The sequence below is a fragment of the Acinonyx jubatus genome, chromosome B3 (assembly GCF_027475565.1).
Source record: "Acinonyx jubatus isolate Ajub_Pintada_27869175 chromosome B3, VMU_Ajub_asm_v1.0, whole genome shotgun sequence".
NCBI lineage: Eukaryota > Metazoa > Chordata > Mammalia > Carnivora > Felidae > Acinonyx > Acinonyx jubatus.
In genome coordinates, this window is record NC_069386.1 from 96,488,861 (window position 1) to 96,510,289 (window position 21,429).

Below are 21,429 nucleotides of genomic sequence, written 5' to 3' on the forward strand. Positions count from 1 at the left end.
TTCTATTTCCTAGTCTAGTGATGTGGGAGCATGCCCTGGAGCATGGATATGTATTGTATTACATCAGCGACTTTTAAACTGGCATAGAAAGATGAGGAGAGATGCCTTCCCTCAAGGGAGTGCCTACATCAGATTAGAAAGCTTTCCTGAAATTCCTTGATCTTAAAAATTCTGAAAAATAATGAAGGGAAATTGCTTATGATGGCTAATCATGTCAAGGGGGGTTAGGAAGAGATGGGGGTTTCTGAGGACGGCTCGAGCAGGTGGGAGAAGAATTGGCCTATTAGCAGAACATTCGGAGAGGATCTGCCACTGCCTAAGTATATACCCTGTTACTTATCAATTTGGTACTAGAGAGGTGGGGCTTAGCTTCAGCTATCTTACTCCTCACAATATATAATTATTTCATCAGAAAGCATGTCTGTATCTAAACATAGCCTGTAGCTTGGGCTTTTGAACACACTTATTATATGCTATTTATAGTTTAATCTCCCTATTAGTGGATAAATCAGAGAACATAAGATTGGCAGAAACCTCAGTGGTCATTTAAATGTCAGTGTGACGTATTTGCTCATATTTCTCCAGATTTCGTAAAAATCATCCATTTAAAATTACCTTGGCATGTCCAATTTCTTAAAAGAAAATATTTAAATCTCTCTCATCCTATAATTCTGTTTTTAAGATATTTGTACTCGTAGTAGTTCTTAAGAGCACAAAGACATTTTTTACCCATGCCTCTCTACCTGAGATAAATTTTGTAGTACACTACGTGATATTTTCATCTACCCAAAGCAAAATATCTCTGTGAAGTTTTTACTTACTATAGAGGATCTGTACGGATGTTGTTTTACATCCTGTAATTGTACTTAGTAATCAGAAAGCAATCTGGTAGACTGGATACTCAATGTCCAAGCTGACAAGTTTTACAACTCCATTTTTATATTTAACAGATGTACCTCTCCCGAGGCAGTGCTGAATTACAAATTTGTAATAAACCATGACAGCACCTGAACATTAAACTTCTACATGCTGATATTCCCAAATTCCTAACCCAAGAGGCTGTTAGCAATCCATCTATAAAACACTATGTATGACACGGGAGGTATCAGGAAACCGTTAAAATCACAGCAGTGGTGGGGAGCTCTGGGCCAGTATCAGAGTCCCCGCCCCCTGAATTTGTTGAGGTATGGGTCCTTGCATTTTAGGATTACCCACATTATTCCTTCCTCTGTGAAGCAGTGTAAATTCCGGTGACTGTAATGAGCAAAAATGTCTATCAAACTTGGTAAGACAGACCAAAGAATTCAGCTTGGCAGCATACTTTTCCAGTTTTTCTTGTAATAGGAATTCATGCTATGCTGCTCTCTCTCAACAAACAGCACATTCGTGGATTAAAATATTCTTCAGAGCTGAGGCCCTTTGCTTAAAAACTCACCTCCATTAGCTGCTCATCCAGTTTTACTTGTTTCTTTTTCAGGCCTTCATTTTCCAAATGAATTGTTTCTAACTCTCTTTCAAGGGAATTCATCTGACTGACCTGCTAAAAAAAAAAAAACAAAAAACCCCAAAAATTTCCTTTACAAACAAACACTTGAGTTGCTCTTCTTTATTTTGACAAATTCATGCTAGTCAGAAATCTCACCCCTTGGAAGAAAGCAAAGATCATTCAGCAAAGGAAAACAGCACTATGATTCAGTGCATCAATTATATTTAGTCTACTTTTTGATCATCACTGCTTACATAGAACAGATTCCGTAAGGCACCTGGCTTGCAAACTGTAGTGTCACTCACTGTAAGAAACACACCCAGGACATAAACTCACACCCATAAGTACATATATACGCATCATCAGTTATAAGTACATATCACTGAAAGAAAATTTCATGAAATACTTATCCTTACCATGAACCATGTACTCTGGTATTTTCCAGCACATTTTATTAATAAAAAAGGTAGAAGTTTTCACTACATCACTTTCATGATCCTCTACGATGGATCGGTGGGGGAAACACTGTCTTAAGGCAAAGTTTAAGTCGGGTTTAAAAGAGTACATAAAACCTGCTTTATATAACTCCTTTCTCAATTTTAAAGACTAAATTTGAAGATTTTATGAGTATCCATTTTTGGAATTCTCCATTGCAGGAAGAATCTAATGAGCTACCTGACCCAGGAATTCGGAATATTGCTAAGTAGAAATACAGGACACTTCTATAGAAGGCTGATTTTGGTTTCTATCAAAAAGAGCTGAGGAGAGTAGCAAGAATTTTTGAACAGAAGAGTAATCTTTTCAAGTTAAAACCTATCATTAGACTCTTCTCTCAGTGAGCAGCTGGATAAAACCCTTTATCTTTCTGAAAAATGTACTTGAATGTACCTAAAATTAAATGGCATTTTGGCTTTAGAGCACAAACCAGTCTTCTTACCACCTATGGTCATAACTTTCACAAACTTAAAATTTTCATAACATTTTTGTGACAGAAACAAATGATTGTTCATCATTCTTCCCAGGTTTTTACACAAACCATAATTTTCAGAAGAGAAAGGTAACAGTGACCACTCTGAGTTTTGGTTGGGAAGAAGGAAGAAAGAAAAACAAGGGACAAGAACTCCCAGGGTAGCACTGGTCTTAGATCTCTTACTTCAGGGAACCAAGTACAGAAAGCAAAAGTTGCTCTAGAGACTTAAACACATGGTAGCCCCCCTCCAACATGGTCCCTACTGATGTCCACCCATGGTGTTCACACCCTTGGTCTGTGTGACCAACTGAAGACAGCAGAAATGATGGTGTGTCCCTTCCAAGGATTAGCTTATAAAAGGCACTACAGCTTTTTATAGTGATCTTTTGGAATTTTTCTCTCTCTCTCTCTCTCCTCTCACTCACTGCCATGTCCTGAGAAAAGGCCCCGGTGGTGAGGACCTGAGGCCTCTGGTAATCAGCCAGCAAGAAACAGAGCCTCTTCCTGTAATATTACTGAACTTGGACGTGGATCTTCTAGTACCAGTGAAGCCTTCAGATAAATGTAGTCCCAGCTGATAGCTGGACCACAACCTCATGAGAGACCCTGAGCCAGAACCACTCAGCTAAGCTGCTTCTGAATTCCCGGCCCACAGAAAAGGAGACAACAAATGTTTGTTCTTTTAATTTGTTGCACAGCAATAGATAACTAACACAGACCATATGAAGATGTTCCTGATATTCAGGATATATATATTTTAAAGTATATCTATTTTGCTAACTTAAAAGGGCTGTGGGGCACTCAGTTGGTTGAGCGTCTGACTATGGCTCAGGTTATGATCTCGCGGTTCATGGGTTCTGTGCTGACACACATTGGGCTCTGTGCTGACAGCTCAGAGCCTGGAGCCTGCTTCGGGTTCTATGTCTCCCTCTCTGCCCCTTCGCCATGTGTGCTCGGTCTCTGTCTCTCAAAGGTAAATAAATACTAGAAAAAAATTAAAAGGGCTGTAATACTGCTAAAGATGATTAACCATCTTCATTATGAATGCTTAAAGTTAACTGCTCCTTTGCAACCACCACTCAATCATAAAGAACTATAATACTATTTGACCAGATTACAAAAACATAAATATAAGGAAGAACCAAAATATACCATTGTGATCACTTCCTTGGAAGCATGCAGGGAAAGAAACCTACACTTAGGGACACATCACAGTAAGGACGTTGACACATACAAACTCTCAAAACTCACCTTCCTATTAGTAGGTGATCGTTCCTTTTGAAATTGTTCACACTCTCTCTTTAAGCTCAACTTCTCTTGCTCTGTAGGCCTCACCGTACCCGATGAGTTTAGATGTTTTTGGTGCTTAGGGGGAAGAAGGTTTGATTCCAGTTGACGGACCTAATAACAACATATGTAAGAGGAAGAAATGTTAAGATAGTCATCCAGTGAGGAAGAAAAACAAAAAAAGAACATAAGGAAAGTTTTTATTCAGTACTTGGGTTCTGTTGTATTAAAAACACTTTTTTTTCCCAGTCAAGTCTGCCAATTTTTTTTTAATTTTGTTAATGTTTCTTTATATTTGAGAGAGTGAGGGGCGGGGGCAGAGAGAGGGAGACACAGAATCTCAAGCAGGCTCCAGGCTCCGAGCTGTCAGCACAGAGCCCGACACGGGGCTCGAACTCACAAACTGCGAGACCAGACCTGAGCCAAAGTTGGACATTTAACTGACTGAGCCACTCAGGCGCCCCAAGTCAGCCAATTCTTGAAGTCTGCTTTTTTTGGATTGCAAAAGATCCTTCTAGGTAAATCTGTTTTTAGTCTGGTTGGGTCTAAAAACCCAACACTGTAAAGACCATAGAATAGAGGACGTCTGGATCTACCAAATCACTGGGCGTCCACAGGGTGACGTGGCTGTCAGGAAAACAGACATAGTCCTAGGCACTTGCTCTCTGATATGAGCATGGCTTTTAGGAGTCAGTGAGGTGACAGTCCCATCAATTTTATATTGGACTGTCCACACCTGAAACCATGTATCCACACCAACAAGTTCCATGAGGACAGCGACCAGGTCTGTCTTGCTCAACGCTATAACTTTAGCAATAGCAGAGTTTCTGGCACAGAGTAGGTGTTCTAAATCGCTATCTGTGGCTCTTCAGAGAGTTCTTCCTTAAGAGAAATGTTTAGGAGCACCTGGGTGGCTCAGTCGGTTAAGCGTCCAACTTCGGCTCAGGTCATGATCTCGCAGTCCGTGGGTTCGAGCCCCGCGTCGGGCTCTGTGCTGACCGCTCAGAGCCTGGAGCCTGTTTCAGATCCTGCATCTCCCTCTTTTTCTGACCCTCCCCTGTTCATGTTTTCTCTCTCTCTCTGTCTCAAAAATAAATGTTAAAAAAAAAAAATTAAAAAAAAAAAAAGAGAAATGTTTAAGCATAGGTTAAGCATAGTTGGTCAACTACTTAGCAAAAGTAAAGACTACATATAAACATCAGTTTAGTGGTTGGAAAAGATCATCTTCAGAGACCATTCTAACCTTAAAAGGCTGAATCTTTAAAAAGGGGTACTTTTTCTCTTACAAGGAGTTAGCCCAAAAAGATGGAGTCCAATTTTGCCACTTTGTACTATCAGTCTTGACAGCTAGTCTATTTAAATGAAGAATACATAGTTACCATAATTCTCATGAGTCTGTATTGAAAGTCAAGATCAAAATCACTGCTTTTAGTGTAGAACTGATTACACAAAATGAAACAAAATATTTTATAAACATATCAGGATAAAATTATTTGCAAGTAAATGATACATTACGCATTCTTAAAGTAAGTCTGCCATAGCAGAATACTCAAATCCATACCCTAGACCCATTTCAGTCCTATCAAACATTCATTTTTATACCACACTATTTTCAAACGTATGTCACCATGTGCCGCTTTTCGTTACCTTGTCCCGTGAGTGCGTGAGTTCCGCTTTGGTGTTCCGCACCACAGTTTGGAGTCTCTCGTTCTCTTGCCAAAGCAGCTGTTGTTCCTCCTTCATCAGATGATCCATCTGGTCCCAAGAAGGCCTTTGCTGCTGGTTATGGAAGGTGGCTATTTCTGGGGCCCAGTTCTTAAGAGTAAATTGAAGAGTTAAGCATTAAAAACAAGCTGATTTCTGTTTTGAGTATATTTACTCAATGACAATAATTCTTAGGAAGTACCTTTCATTCTTCGTGTCTTCTAATGGGGGTGAGTGTATGTTGTGTGTGTGTGTGTGTGTGTATGTGTGTATGTGTCTATATACACACATACATACCGTATTTGGGGGGTGTGACTTAAAAAAAGGTTTGGAAACTTCTTTGTTTAAAATGATCTTCGGCAAAATAGTCCCATCAAGTCTAACAGCAAAGATGACTGTAGGGCAAGTCGATTCTATATAGAACCCAAGTGCGTAGAGATTGGTGGCCTTAAAAATTGCTTCATACTTATCAAGTTAATGCTTTGAACCCAGATCACTATTCTTTTGGTTAACAGAACACAGAGGGAACTTCAAGATGCACTGCTAACTTGAAAGCTTTCACAAGCTAAACTCTTTCATTTTCCCATATGCAATCATATCCTTTTTTAGAATCCAAAGCACATACTGTCCATGTAATTGAGCCCTGAACTCAGGAATATGCTTTATGCTACCAAAGTGATTTTTTGGATTCTGGAAAATGCTTTAAAAAAGGTAACAAGTAGGTAAGCCTTTTGTGTTTTAAGCTAAACCATGAAAAAGAAAAAGTTACAATCTCATTTTGAGAAAAATGTCAGCCCAGAAATAATTTTTTTAAAATGGAAAGAACTATTTTTCTTTTTAAAAAAAATAAAGAGGAGGTTCCTGGCTGGCTCAGTAGGTAGAGTGTGAGACTCTTGGTCTTAGGGTCATGAGTTGAGCCCCATGTTGGGCATGGAGCCTGCTTAAAAATGTGTGTGTGTGTGTGTGTGTGTGTGTGTGTGTAAAATAAAAAGTATCACCAAGATACAACTGGATTAAAATAACTGTCCTACTTTTATGGTAGGACAAAATCTTAATATCTCCACAAGGCTGACATCTATAATACCATTTCTAATTTATATAAGCACACAAAATAGCATTTTGATATATTAAAATGAGATACACTTTATATAACATCAAGAGTGTTTTTGTTACCGCAAAATAACTCAGCGTGGTCTCCTGACCTGCGCAACACAAAACGTAACCTTGTCACTATGCTTCCATTTATATGAAGTTCAGAAAAAGGCATCCCTAACCTATGGTGGCAGAGGGTCAAAAAGTGGTTCCCTTGTGGTTATCGACTGGAGGGGAGACATGAGAGCCTGCTGGGTGCTGGCAATATTCTATATTTTGAGATAGGAGTTGTTTACACAAATATAAATTTATGCACATACATAGGTATGGAAAATATACATGTGAACAACATAGGTTTGAATTGCACGAATCCACTTATGTGGAGATTTTTTTTTTTTTTGAGACAGTATTGTATTTTCTCTAGCTTTATTATAAGGATACAGTACATAATATATATAATACCTAAAATATGTGTTAATTGTTTATATTATTGGTAAGGCCTCCAGTAAACAGCAGGCCTAACTATTAGTAATTAAGTTTTGGAGGAGTCAGAAGTTTTAGGTGGATGTCTGACCGTACAGGGGGCCGGGGCTCCTAACCCCTGTGTCGTTCAGGGATCAACCATATATTTATGTAAACACACACATCCATAAAAATATTCAAGTTACAGACTTAAAATCTGTGCACTTAACTGTATAAAGTTATACCTCAATAAAAAAGAAATTACCTTGTCACCAGCATTCTGAAGTTGTTTATATAAAGACGTCACTTCTTGTTTCAAAGCCTCCTTTTCCTGCTGAGTCACTCGTAGGTCAGATTTAATCAGGGACATTTGCAGGTTCACATTCTGTAGGGTGTCTTCTAAACTCTGAACCTGCATCATGAGAAAAATCTTACACTGTGATGCAGATCCTCACGGTCTCACCTACAGCATGTCCAGGAATGAATGAGCTAAGAGAATTCCAAGGTCCCTTATATTTACTATATCCAGCTCTTTTTAGTAGCCTCGTGGAGACCCCAGTTATTATGTATATTTACAGGATGTTATATTTAGAGCAATGATGAGCTATATCCTGGAGCAAGGTGTCGCTAACACAGTAATCTGGTATATGACCAAGTGATATCTTACAGAACCAGTGAGTACCAGCTGGCATGACAAAAGCTAGCTCAATCCCATGAACCATGAGGCCACAACTTGAGCTAAAATCAAGAGTTGGATGCTTAACCGAATGAGCCACCCAGGTGCCCCAGTATCTATTTAGTTAAAAATAATCTAAATTTGTAAAAGCAATGTTGATAGGTATCATAACAGGGCATGAACGTGCCTTAGAAATCCTTTTTCTAAATCAGAAACAAGCAGTCATTTCTACACAGTATTCTTAAGCTTTTATAAGTAATCTCATAATGATGAGGTAATCTCATAATAATGAACTCTGAGGGAACTGTTCAAGTTTCCTCACACTATAAGCATATGACAAGTATTAATCAAATTGAATCATTATGAACCCTCTTAGGCCAATTCTATCTGGAATATTCTTCCTACTAGGAATTCTGTTGGAATACACAGGAAAATATTAACTGTACAGGTGAAACAACAGTTGGCCACATACCTTTTCCTGTGAAGCCTCTAGTTGCGACTTTAAGGTTTCACTCTGGTGTTCCCAAGATTTCTGTTCTTGCTTCATAGTGGCAATTCTGTGCTCTAAAAGACTTGATTTTGCCAACTGTTTCAGGAAAAGAAAAGAGATAGTAGGCATGTTTGCAAACATATCTAGCCTCAATTTATGCATCTCCAGAGAGGCTGAAAAGATAAGCGCCATGTGGGAGCAGGGCAAAGTAAAACACAGACATTTTCCTGACTCCCTTTTCTACCTTTAATTTTGAAGAGTCTGTTTTCTTTGGTGGTTTCCATTTTTCTCTCTCATTGCCTCATTGCGGGCGAGAAGCGGTAGGCCGGGAGGCAATTAGAACTCTCAAGAGCGTACCATAATAGGAAAACATGGAATGCCTACTAAGGCAGGTGGGGCGAAAGCAGTGTTGTGGGATTTGCTAGGGAAAATATGATAGAAAAAAAAGCGTGTGTCTATGTAATAGATCTCAGAGTATTAAATGCGACAATACTTATTTATATATTAAGTAGCATGGCTATATATTAAAATGAGGCAAACTGTATATTACTATATTTAATAATATCATTATTAAACAAATTTAGCCTCCTGTTAAAATCCTGACCTCAGAAATTCAGAGGGCACGTAAGGCCTGCTGAAATGCTATTCCAGGAGACGGTGGAACGATCAGGCTAAAACGGGACTGCTGAGTGCCACTGGACATAGAGAAATGCTCACTATGGTATACACTGTATGGTGATGGTAAAAAGTCTTCTGTTTCCTACCTTATCCACACAGCTCTTTAGTTCTTCACTGAGAGCCTCCTTTTCTTCCAGCAGTTTTTCATTGTAGCTGAGAACACTAGCAAGTTTTTGCTGGAAGTCACCAAGATCAGGACATCTGTGCAGCTGTAAGAGATCAACAATCCCATCGTGTCTCATGGCTGTATTTATAAAGAGGTATTTATAAACAGGGCGTTTTCATGGCTGCTGCTATTTCCCTATCTACATAGATATTTCAGAGGACATATAAACTCTAAGGAACTATAATTAAATTTAACAAAATGTTCCCTACTCGATTCTCTCCATTCTCCAACTGACTGCCAAAATGTCTGCTCGGATAGATTCAAGCAGACAGATACTGTTACGTAACGGTCCTAGCTTCCGTTGCACCTTCAGGGGAAAATAAGTGACATACTGCCATTCTGTCATCAATTTGACATGTGTACATACATAGCACCATACATTTTCCTCATGCTTTTTTAACTAGAAAAAAATCTTTTTCAGCAATCTCAGTCAAGAGTATAGAATTGGCATGAACCAAGGACTGTGTATCAACACAAAGACAAGTTTAAAGCTAAAACAATCAGTGTTTTTCACTTTGTTTCATGGGTCCTTCCCTTTGGAAGAGGCCAAAACTGCCTGGCTCAGTAAAATGTTAATGCGGACACACTGGCTTCCTCCTCTCCACTGGAATCAAGGCAAACCAAAGGCTGTTTCCGTTCCATTTCAGTATCAGCCTTACTAGGACTGACATTTTGGGGGGCCTTTCTGTGTACTGGAGGATGGTTAGCAGCATCTCTGGCTTTTAGATGCCCATAGCACCCCTCTCTCCACATACCAGTTGTGAAAAACAAAAATGGCCCTAGATATTGCTAAATGTCCCAGGGTATGGGAGTGATTCCTACCTCCTCCCAATGACTGCTTCAAAGAGACCGATTGTTTCTTACACGTCTTTACCCTTTCCCATAGTCCATGTATTTTTAATTTCCCTCTGTTTCATTTGACTTCCATATTTTCAGTTCTTCATTAAGATTTTGTGGCCATCTCTCTACTTTATACCTTAAGTTCTTTCACACATTTAGCTTTAGAATAATATGACAAAATAGACTTTAAGGGTTGAATCTTGTCTTCAACTGAGAACAAATACAGCACACCTTACAAATCTAAAGTCAGAAGGACATAGGACAGTGTATTTTAAAGTACCGAGACACTGGTTTACTAAAGGATCTTTCTCCTTTGCTCTCTACCTTGCTTCCTCATCCCCAGAACCTCACAAAGCCTGGTACCATTTCGGGTGTGCAGGCTGGCATGTGGCTTCTGCTGATGCTACTTGTGTTTCTTTGCTGTGCAACAGATAATTTCTCACTCACAAAGTGATTTTACTTGTATTATGTCCTACAGAGCAGCACATACTTCCTAGGTCCATGTTGTATGGCAGCAACAATGGGCTGATACTATTCTACTGTCGTGATCCAAAAGAGCCCAGATGCCGTGAAACAACTTTCTACCCAAGGCAGACAAAGCTCACCATTTTTCCACTTCACTGTTTATCCCACCGCCTCTGTAAAACCTACACAATAAAAACATGCCAAATGATGTCTTCATCATGCTATCTTACTCCCAGATCCACTCCTTTTCTTCTGATCTCTAGCTTAGCGAAGTCACAAAACATGCATTTCCCATGCTATGGATTTGGAGCCCATCATTATCATCTTAAAGACCGAACAACAGATTTTCAAAAGGTAAAGGAGAAAAGTATGCCCACGGTAATTAGGATGAACTTGGTAATAACAGCATTGGAAAACTTAGGCACCATAGAAAGGCCTGTGAGCTTCAACTTTTGGAATGTTTATAAAGGCAGACAGCTTCTGTTATGGCAGAACAGATCTGCTCTGCAGAACAGCATCTGACTTACAGAACTCCTCTCAGGTACCAGTACTAGGCATTAGGAGAGGCACAAATTCCCCGGAAGGCTTACAATCCTATTAGGAAGTCAAGACTTGTAGGAGTCAACTAGAGATCAACACAAACATAAACTTAGTGCTAGAGACTCAGTATTTCAGCATTCAGAGGACACCTTTGTGCTCACAGGCTGAACAGATACAAAAGAGAGAATCTGATAATCTAAGGATGTCCTAATATCGAAGTAAACCTTAAGTGAAGCAATTTTAAAAAACAGAACTAAATTCTCCTATTTATAAATTAGGATTGCTCAAATCCTGTACTCACTGAAAAGTGCAGAATTAAGAATAAAATAGGACAATGCTCAGGATATACCTTTAAGGTGAACCCTCTTTTATACTTAAAATTAAGTCTTTGTTTGAAACTTTGACATAGGCTTCTTAAAACCAAATTCATAAGTGAGACTGCATCCCTGCTAATGTTCTAGAATTTGCTCCTTAGCCCAAGATAGATGCCACATACTTGCCATAAGAAAAAAGAGAAAGAGGTACGTTTTTGTGTGTGTCACACCAGTCTGGATGAGTAGTTATTAAAGTTATGAGCAAGAAAGTCACTTTCATTTTAGACAAACTTATTATTACTTTGTCACCCGGCTAGAGGAAAGGAGAGCGACAAATTTCTTAAACTGAAGCGGCTGTGATTTATAGAATTTTAGTCTACAACATGTCAGTTACACACCTCAAACAGCATGTAGAGGATTAGGGATAGGAGCCCTTATACGTGGACTTGTACTGCAAACCCTCAGCTTTTACGAAGCATTGAGCTAGTTGACAGGACAGTGTATTAAGGATGTCCGGTGGCTGGCAGCGCCAGACCATCAGGTTCACGATGTACTGTGAGCCTCTCCACTGCACCCACTCCCAGCAGCATGCAGTCTTACTTGTTTCATTTTCTCCAGTTCATCTTTGAGAAGGAGGTTCTCCTGTTCCACAATATGAGTCTGTATTTTCACTTCAGACAGTTCTGCCTCCAGAGAAGACACTAAAGTGGAGGACTAAGAAGAAAAATTAAAAAATCAAAGAGCGGACATACTCATTTAGCCTAGGGAAACTTACTGGATTCACACAAGGCAGCATAAAAAAAACTCAAGCCCCTGATTCAACGACACACTCTTTTATGACCATTATACTCAGTGGAATGAACCAAAACTATTTTTTTTTAAAGTTTATTTTCACTTACTTTGAGAGAGAGAGAGAGAGAGAGAGAGAGAGAGAGCGCACGCGCGCATGAGTGGGGTAGGGGCAGAGAGAGAGGGAGAGAGAGAGAATCCCAGGCTGGCTCTGCAATGTCAGTGCAGAGCCCGACCCCAGGCTCAAACCCATGAACCTTGAGATCACGACCTGAGCTCAAACCAAGAGTTGGGCGCTACCCAGGTGCCCCCCGAAATTGTCTCTTGAAAGACTGTCCACCTCAACGTCATGAACATGATTTCTCAGGTAGTTTTTTCAAGTCTCTCCACCACAGAGTTACTTCTCTTGGGGGAGACAGGTTGAGACGATGATAACTGTGTTTCTCCTTAAACTTGTTTATTAATTTTAGTTTCTATCGGATTTTGTCTACAACAGTTACTACTCTCATGTTTGCCTAATGATAACTTTCTATTTTCTTCTTTCTTTCTACATTTATTTATCAGAATTCTGCTTTAAGGGAGAGGTGTTAATTCTCTCCCATTTAGTCAATTTTTAATATCGGTTTGTATCCATACCTTTTTATTTTATTCTGTATTTATTTTATCCTTTACTATGATTATTTTGTTGGTCAAACTATTCCAGCCTTGGCCATGAGGAGCTCTTCAAGTGGGGTTCTGTGTCCTCTCGTTACGCACCCCATCTATTTTATTTTATTTTATTTTATTTTATTTTATTTTATTTTATTTTATTTTATTTATTTTTAGCACTTTTTTCTTTCATCTTGTATTTTCCCTGCCCTAGCCCTAGAATCAATCATTTTTCCAAGGAGCCCTGGCTTCTTTTAAAAGAAAATGGTATTTAGAAACAAGATCTGGGCACTCCATCCATATACACACATCTATATCTCTGTATCAATCTATATCTATATCTGTATCTATCTATCTATCTATCTATCTATCTATATATATATGAAGAAACCTGAGTTTATATTAATGCCTCAAATTCCAGTCCAACACCAGAGGGTTCAGTTTAGCCTTCCCCCATTTTCTCCTTGCAGCTTCCTTCTCCAACAGTGAGAACCTCAGGTCTGTTGCCTATAATCTATTTACTTATTTGCTCAATTCCAATATACACAAAGTGGTTTCAGAATTACTGACTTATCCCCCACGAGAAACACATTCACTGGCTGGAGTATTTTAGTGTACACTTCTTTTTTTCTTTAGCCCTACAGTATAGAGTCAAAATCATTTCCAGTTTACTTAATTCTTTTCTTCCCCATCGTAATTATGTTATCCATTTACAATATAGTTAGGTTCATTTCTTAGTGTTTGTGTTCCAGGTTGGTATTCCTCACCATCTTGATTGGTTTCGATTGGGTGTTTATCTGGGGGTATGTGAAGAGCTATGCTTTTAAGAGTCAGAGCCATGGGAAAGATCTACTCAGGGAAGTGGTACTCCCTTCCCTCATCCCTTCTACAACCTTCCCATTCTTCTCTTCCATCCCTTTCCCACCCACCTTCTATGGTAATCATCTCTTTAGTTTCTGGTTTATCATTTTTGTATATTTTTCACACAAATGAGTGAGGATATGAGCATGTGTATTTTAGAACATCCCTTTATTTCTTACATGGACAGAGTCATCCTATACTCTTTTGTGCTTCTCTTTTTCACGTAACAGTGTGTCCTGGAAATAATTTCACATTGGTAGACAACTTTCCATTCCTCTCTTCCTTCCTTCCCTTTCTTTTTTTCCTCTCTCTCTTTTTTTATGGTTACACAGTACTACCCCAAGGTGTGACTGTACCCACCACGTTTATCCAGGCACTCTCCTATATATGAGCGTCTAGATGGTCTCTAATATTTTGCAATTGCAAACAATGCTACATTGAGTATATGTGCATATGAGTATTCATGTTGCTGGAGGTGTACCTTTAGGGTAACTCCCTAGAAATGGGCTTGGTGGGACAAATGGTAAGCTCATATGTAATTTTGTTAAGTATTAGCATATTTCCTTCCAGAAGGCTAATATCAGTTTACACTCCCAGCAACATATAAAAGTGCCTGCTTTCCCCAAAGTCTTGCCAACAAAAAGTCATGGGTGAGAAAAGATGCTGTCAGTATTGTTTTTACTTCCATTTTTCTGATTATGATTTTGAGTTTTTTCATGGGCTCGAGGGCCATTTTTATCTCTTTTTTTTTGTGATTTATTCATTAGCCCTACTTTCTGTGGTATAGGATATAAATATTTTTCCCCAGTTTGTGAAATGTCTTGACTTTGTCTGTAGCATTTTTTTTTCTTTTTTGGCCACAAATTTTTTGATTTAATCATTTCTTTTTTGGTTTAATCATTTCTTTTTTGGTCTCTGGTTTATGGGTCATAGATAGCTTTTCTCTACACTAACGTTAAAGACAAATTGGCCCATGTTTTCTTCTGGTACAGACGTAGATTTGTTTGTTATATTTAGGCTCCTAAGCCAATTAGAGTTTTTATCTTTATGCACTATATAAGATATAGATATCTTTTTTTTTTTAAGAGAGCACATGGGAGGGGGGCAGAGAGAGAGAGAGAGAGAGAGAGAGAGAGAGAGAGAGAGAGAGAATCTTAAGCAGTCTCCACACCCAGCACAGAGCCCAAGGCAGGGCTCAATCTCATGATCCTGAGATCATGATCTGAGCCAAAATCAAGAGTCAGATACTCAACCGACTGAGTCACCCAGGCACCCATAGGGATCTAATTTTATCTGTTCCCAACCGTCTACGGAGTTGTCCAGGCACTACTTATTTATGAAATCCATCTTTACCCCAGTGATTTGTTATATAGTAAGTTTCCACTTGTATTTGAGTCTAATTCTAGACTTTCTGTTCCACTTCTCTATTCATTTGCTGAAACTATACTGTTTTAAGACTTTACATGTAAGAAACTGAATATAAGCATTGCTTTATGCTTTGAGATTTTCTCCCAGAAGGCTGGAGGGTGGCCACATTCCATACCTGCACTTTACACTGTTCCAGTTCTTCCTTCAGATTAGACTTTTCTTGTTTCCATTCCTCCAATGTACTGCGCCCTGGCTCTTTATCCTTCTGGCGTAGCATTTCTGCCAGACGTTGATTAAGTTCTTGCAGTTCTTTCTCATTTTGAGAGTTCTTTTGGCTAAGTTCGGTATTTTCCAAATCCAATTGTTGGTTTTGGGTTTTTAATTCTGAAATCTAAATAAAATGGAAGTAAGTTTTAAAGACTGGTTGCCCTAATTCTACTAAAAAACAGATTTAGAGACTATCTACCCAGGGGAAAAAACCAAAGTTTTATACATACGTACGTACACGAACACATCCTTCATAATAGAATTTAATACGTTATTCATTATTACAAATTCCACCACTTGGGAAGTGTATGAAGAAGTGATAGACCCTCCATTTGGTCTAACTCCACAGGGGTTGCCATTGTTCACAGCTGGGTACCTATCCCTCCACATTGTTTTCTATGTACATACAAAACTCGTATGTATGTGGAGGTTTTCTCCTTTTTATAACAAAAGGAAATTTGAATCATTTCAGATATTTGGGCAGCCTGCTTTTTCCACTTGTAATAGTTCACAGACTTTTATCTTTCCAAGTCAGTGCATTCAGAAACCACCACAAGCTATATTTTTTAGTGGCTCTAGCATATTGTGTCGAGACATTCCATAATGTATTTATCCATTCCCACACTGACATACAAGTTTGTTATCATTCTTTTAATTATGAAGAAACAAACCAATCTTTTGAAAACCTCATTTACACAGGGTAGCATTTTGAATTTGGGGTCATTTTCTTAAAAGTGGGGCTACTGGGTTAGGAGGTATGCACCTACATTACTGGTTTGAATACCCCCAAAATGTCTTCCTCATGGTGCTACCAACTTATAGTCCTATCGAAAATGTATGAGTACCTTCATATCCTTACCCCTTTTTAAAGACTAGATGGTATCTTTCATTTTTGCTAACCTGAAAGATGAAAAAAGAATTTATTTGCACTTCCCTAATAAGGTTAACTATCTTTTTATATGTTGTATTTTCCCCCTTTACTTGACCACTCCTACCAATTATCTGTTTTTTCAACAGGGTTTTGCCCCTTATTTGTGAGAGCACAGAATATATTTTGGATGTTAAGACCCTGTCTGTTTCTAGTACTGAAAATTCTCTTTTCCCAGGATGTCCTTGTCTTTTGGCTGTTTCAGGCAGATTCTTAAATGGCCTTGTCCTGCACAACCCCATGTCATGAGACTACACAAATTGGGCACTTGAATGGCACAAGCTATCTGAATCAATTCTAATCCTACGAAAAGATATACTGATACTCTATATCTGTGAAATTCTGTCCTTCCCTTTTTGGTTTCAGTCATGGTGATGAAGGAAGGAGCTAACATCAATTGAAAAGAATGTGAGGGACAGAGTTAGTATTTCATAGATTTGGATTTAGAGCTAGTATTGTCTCCCCATTCCCACTGATTATAAAATTTGTATCAAACACTCAGAATCTAGAAATAATACATACATTATTACATTCACAAAAAAATATAAACCTAGTTTAGAGTCCGCATGGGGTGAGTTTCCATTCTGAAACTCGGGATTCACAACTTTATCATCATTAGCTACATGTGATTCCAGTAGTATGTCCTATAATTTTATAAATTGCAAATTAAAAAAGAAAATTTCAGAATCAAGAACACTGGGAAATACCAAGTATCTCCTCACCTGTTTCTTTAAATTTTCAACCATCTTCTGAACTGCAGCTTTTTCCTGTTTTACACTTTCTATTTTTTGCCTAAAGGGACAGTGAAAATATAAGAGTTAGGCTTTAAAAGTTGAAGTCAAAACAGTCTTAGTCCTTGCAAAAATGCCCTAAGAAAATTTATATGTCTTACCACATTTCTTCCTGAGATCCATTTAATTTCCCTAATTTCAGGTTAGAAATGCTATCTTCTTCATTTAAAGTAGTAATTTCACTTCTCAAAATAGAATTTTCTTCTTGAAGCTTCTCAGATTCACATCTGAATCACAGAGATTTAAAAATATCATTATAACAAGGCAGTCACGTGGCATCTTTGGAAAATGCTTTCTAGGAACTTCCAATAAAACAAGTATTCCATGCCAGTTAAAATGAGATGTCTAAATTAGTAGACTTTTAGTACTGGAAATCAAGCTCTGACATATTGACCCCTTTCTTTTGGGGAGATAAGAATTTCACTAAAAGACATTAGGGAAGTGTGGCTGAAACAGTGGAGCGCAGACAGAGACAGGAACCGAGACTACGCCCGCTATGTTTGCTGGTTTTCTCAGTGGCAACCATACTGCTTTGGGCAAAAAACTTCCATTTATCTCGGGCTCAGGTCCTACCTGCTCTATATAGGCATGGGCCATATTGCTAAGCTGTATTAGCTTTAGTTACAGACCTCAGGGCACCTAGAAAAAGGAAATTCACTACATAAATAAAAGAAATATGTACACTCATGTTCACTTTGTGATGTTTTTCAACTCATTAAGTTCTGATTTTTAGAACTAAAAATGGTCTGAAGAAGGGGAAAAACTACATCTGGAATTCAATTACTTTGTTTCAGATCATTCAGATAACGTGATGTGATATTTTCCAAGTCTTTGAAAACCAAACTTGCTGGAAGACTATTGCAATCGTGTTATATAAAGTCAAGTGAGCAGTGTTTCGCATGAGTTTCATTTCTGTCTTAAGTACAAGCACATTTATTAGAATCTGATAGCTCTTCAACCAAATGATATGTTCTAAGATAAATTTCCATTGTTTACACAATATCAGCATGTACTTCAAGTGATAGGAGTGAAGAACTGTAAGTCACAAAGCACAGAATTTTTCCTATATTAGTATAAGAGTTCTCATCTACCAAGTGAGTTAATCATAAACAAAAGGCATTCTCACAGAACGTGTTCCATCAAATGCGGGAAACAATTAACATTTAGCAAAACCAAAACTACCAATCCAAATGAAATGCTAGAAAACAGTTAAAGACTTGACACACACTGAGGATGCACATGGTTAAACAGCAAACACGCTCCGTTAGGACACCCTGAACAAATGACATTTATTTCCTGTAGAGGGGGAGGGGATGCCTCCTAGGCAGGGTTATTCTATCTGTTAATACGACACAGAAGCAGAAGGAAGCCTACGGTACTGCTCTCTTCCTGAGGACTAACAGGTTAGTTTCTCTAGGCACAGCAAGCGGCGGAAGTTAGATTTGGTGAGATGCTCTTGGGATTCCATGAAGTTCAGAAGGTATATACGTTACCTCAGAAGTTCAACTTTCTGTTGCATCTCACTGCACGTGATTTGCAAGTCATGCATCATCGCCTTTAGTTCTTCCTCATTTTCTCCTTGAGAAGGTCCATCTTTCTGCTTAACTAAAGTAGTGACTCTCTCCCTCAGCTTTCTAGTCAGCTCCTGCAGCTTCTTCTTCTCCAGTTCCAACTCCACTATGGTGGCCTGACGCTGAAGATGTCCGTCTTGAAGGCCCGGCAGAGCGGTGTCTTCCTCCAGCAGAACTTGGTTCTGTACTCTGGGCTTCTCTCGACGTGTCCGGATTGTTCTGTGAAGCCAGGCAATTTCACTCGCTTTTACTTCTCCCACGGGCTGTGCATTCTGCTGCTCGAGGTCCTGGTTTTCTTGATAATGTTCTTCTAGAATATGATGGACACTTGTCACCGCGGGCACACGCTCTTCCCATGTCTGATGTCGTCCGAGCACCTTCTCGTCAGGTTGGACTTCCCGGTTATCTAAATGGGCTTCCCATAAGGAGAAGCAGTCACAGCGCAGCACCGCTCTTTCCTGGAGCCTCTCGATCTTGCCTTGAAGCCTCAAAACCAGAACATGCAGTTCCTCGTTTTCTCTCTTGACCTCATCGTAACTCTTTTCCAGGCTAAGGAAGGTTTCAGTCACCTCTTCAACTTTCTTTAGCTCATCCTGCAATTTGAAAACTTCCGAAGTGAGGTCTTTGTTATTTTCTAGGGCTTCGTCATAGCGCATCTCCATCACTCTCAGCTCTTCCTGAAGACAGTCATTTTCTCTGCTGGCATCTTCATATAACAATTTATACTTGGGGGAAGCCTCGGGGATTCTCTCAAGCATCTTCAGTTTCTTTTTTAGCACAGAAACGTCAAAAAGTAGGTCCTGTTTCTTTTCAGAAGCTCGACTGCAGTCTGCACGCAAGATCATTAGCTGTTCCTGAAGCTGACAAATCTGATTCTTCAGGTCCCAGGTCTCGGTCCTGGTCTCTTCACTATTCTCGAGCTCGGAAAAACTCTCTATTGATGCTTCAGACTCCTCTGTCTTGACCTCCTGTCTCTGAGCTGAGCTCGTCCCTGTACTTCCCAGATCCCGGGCCTCGTCGTCTTGTAGGTCACTTAGGGCGCACCGTGTGGCTACACCTTCTACTTGCTTCATTTGATTTTGCAGTAAAAATGGCTCTGTCCGTTCCACAGAATTTCCAAAGAATCCAGTAGTTGGCTCGTCTAAACAAGAAGACATCACCGACCCTGGCTCTAATTTCTGTAGCTTCTGTTGCAATCTCGAAATTTCAGTGGCCATTTTCACATTTTCCTTCACTGCTCGCTCATGAGCTCTCTGCAGGCTCAAGAGAACATCTCCATTCTCTTCCAACAACTGCTTTCCTTGCTGGAGCAGGGACATGGCTCCACTTCCTTCTGCGTCCTCGCCTCCTGCTGCCCAGCAGCCACTCTCTCTCCTGGAGAAAGGAGATGCCACCTGCTGCATTTGCTTGATTTTATTCTGCAGCCTGGAGATTTCTGTGCTCATCTGGGCCCTCTCCTGATCTGCCTTCTCACAGGTCACCCTGTGGACACTCTCCATGGCCTGAAGCTTGGCCATCATTTCCTGCCTCTCCCGGTCACGTTCCATTTCCAGCTTCTCAAGCTGCTGGCTGGCCTGCTGCTCTGAGGCGCCCACCTGGCACGGGACCTGCTCCCCGTCCTTCGGACCTCTGTCACGACCGCTCTTCAGCTCAAGTATCTGGTCGGACAGCAGGCTCTGTTGACTTTCAGACACGTTTCTTAGATCTTCCAGGTCTCTGAGCAGCTGCTCTCTTTCAACGACCATACTACTCAAATGTTCCTTGTACGTTTTCTCCAGCATCTCTCTCTCCTGGGTCAGGACCAGAGATGTTGCTTTCTCTCTTTGCAGAGTCTCTTTGAGCTGCTCCTGGGCTTCGGCACACTCCTGGGCGAGCTCGTCCTTCTCAAACTCCCACTGGGATCTCTCCTCCAGCTGCTGTTCCACAAGCTCCTGCAGCTCTTGGCGGTAGCGCCCCTCCAGGCTCCGCAGAGCGCTTTCACACCTCTCGGTGACCTTCTGACAATCAGCCTGAGACTGGGCTTCTATCTGAGAGGTTCTTCTATTACACTCAGTTTCCATTTTTTCCCTAAATGTAGTCAACATACAGCATTACTGAAACTGCCACCGCCTCCAGAAGCAAACAAAAAACATTTTCCCGCGCACGGGAGAAGCCGCCAAGCAGACAATTTATATCCTTTCTATAAAAACGGTCTTCACGTATTCCTGTGTAATCGATTTATACAGAGACGGGGTCTCATTCCTGAGGGCTGAGACTGGCAGCCACAATTAACTTAAAAGACTTACTTTACTGTGTTTAGAGAAAATCTAGAAACTGCCTTCTTTGGCATCCTCCTGGATGTATATGTTTATGGATTTTTAACCAAAACGTACACTGATATTTCACATTCACGACCAAATGCACATTAACCTAACCCCTAACTCGGAAAATGTAAATAATTCCTTCATTTTAATTAGGTATACATTGGAGGGTAGTAGTCACATAAACCACACATATTAATATATTCATTGCTTTTCCTTATTTAATAAAGCAGCAGTAAGGTAATCAGAGTATAAGGGATCAAAGCCCTCAAATATACCTGAGATTTCATGTGGGGAAAGTTAAGCACAAAGCTACACTTCATAATTTGGAGAACTCTACCCAGAATTTAGCTCATAAATAGCCTTTCTCAGAAGAACACAGTAATTACTCTCATCTGGAACCTGAAAGGATAATTGAAACAAGAAATACTGTCTGTGGGGGCACCTGGGTGGCTCAGTGGGTTAAGCATCTGACTTCGGCTCAGGTCTTCATCTCGCAGTTTGTGAGTTTGAGCCCTGTGTCAGGCTCTGTGCTGACCGCTCGGAGCCTGGAGCCTGCTTCGGATTCTGTGTTTCTCTCTCTCTCTCTGCTCCTCCCTGTTTACACTCTCTCAAAAATAAACAAACATTAAGAAATACTGTCTTTAAAAAAAAACAAAAAACAAAACCACCGTTTGAATAATCTCAGGGTAGGCTCATGTCCAAACACTGGCAAAACAGGTTGAGAAACTAAAGC

General features: G+C 39.8%; 1 protein-coding gene and 1 long non-coding RNA gene across 16 annotated transcripts in view; one reads left to right on the forward strand and one right to left on the reverse strand.

Moving 5' to 3' along the window:
* LOC106981951 (uncharacterized) overlaps window positions 1–21,429 on the forward strand; it is a 76,057-nt gene that overhangs the window by 42,315 nt on the left and 12,313 nt on the right. For 2 of the 4 annotated variants that reach the window (XR_008299404.1, XR_008299405.1), the window contains exon 3: window positions 8,986–9,105. This is a non-coding gene — a long non-coding RNA (uncharacterized LOC106981951). Of the gene's footprint in view, window positions 1–8,982; window positions 9,106–10,329; window positions 10,525–21,429 lie in introns of those variants that run through there. The other 2 variants (XR_008299403.1, XR_003422479.2) reach the window with 2 other exon arrangements.
* Window positions 1–21,429, reverse strand: part of NIN (ninein) — a 98,485-nt gene that overhangs the window by 11,929 nt on the left and 65,127 nt on the right. For 6 of the 12 annotated variants that reach the window (XM_027065687.2, XM_027065692.2, XM_053224444.1 and 3 more), the window contains 11 exons: window positions 18,316–20,460; window positions 16,924–17,049; window positions 16,754–16,823; window positions 15,012–15,227; window positions 11,771–11,884; window positions 8,932–9,054; window positions 8,150–8,263; window positions 7,267–7,413; window positions 5,391–5,558; window positions 3,708–3,857; window positions 1,436–1,540 (listed from right to left, as the gene is read on the reverse strand). In XM_027065687.2, the coding sequence (XP_026921488.2) occupies window positions 1,436–1,540; window positions 3,708–3,857; window positions 5,391–5,558; window positions 7,267–7,413; window positions 8,150–8,263; window positions 8,932–9,054; window positions 11,771–11,884; window positions 15,012–15,227; window positions 16,754–16,823; window positions 16,924–17,049; window positions 18,316–20,460 (3,478 nt within the window). The remainder of the gene's footprint in view (window positions 1–1,435; window positions 1,541–3,707; window positions 3,858–5,390; window positions 5,559–7,266; window positions 7,414–8,149; window positions 8,264–8,931; window positions 9,055–11,770; window positions 11,885–15,011; window positions 15,228–16,753; window positions 16,824–16,923; window positions 17,050–18,315; window positions 20,461–21,429) is intronic. The other 6 variants (XM_027065693.2, XM_027065691.2, XM_027065695.2 and 3 more) reach the window with 2 other exon arrangements.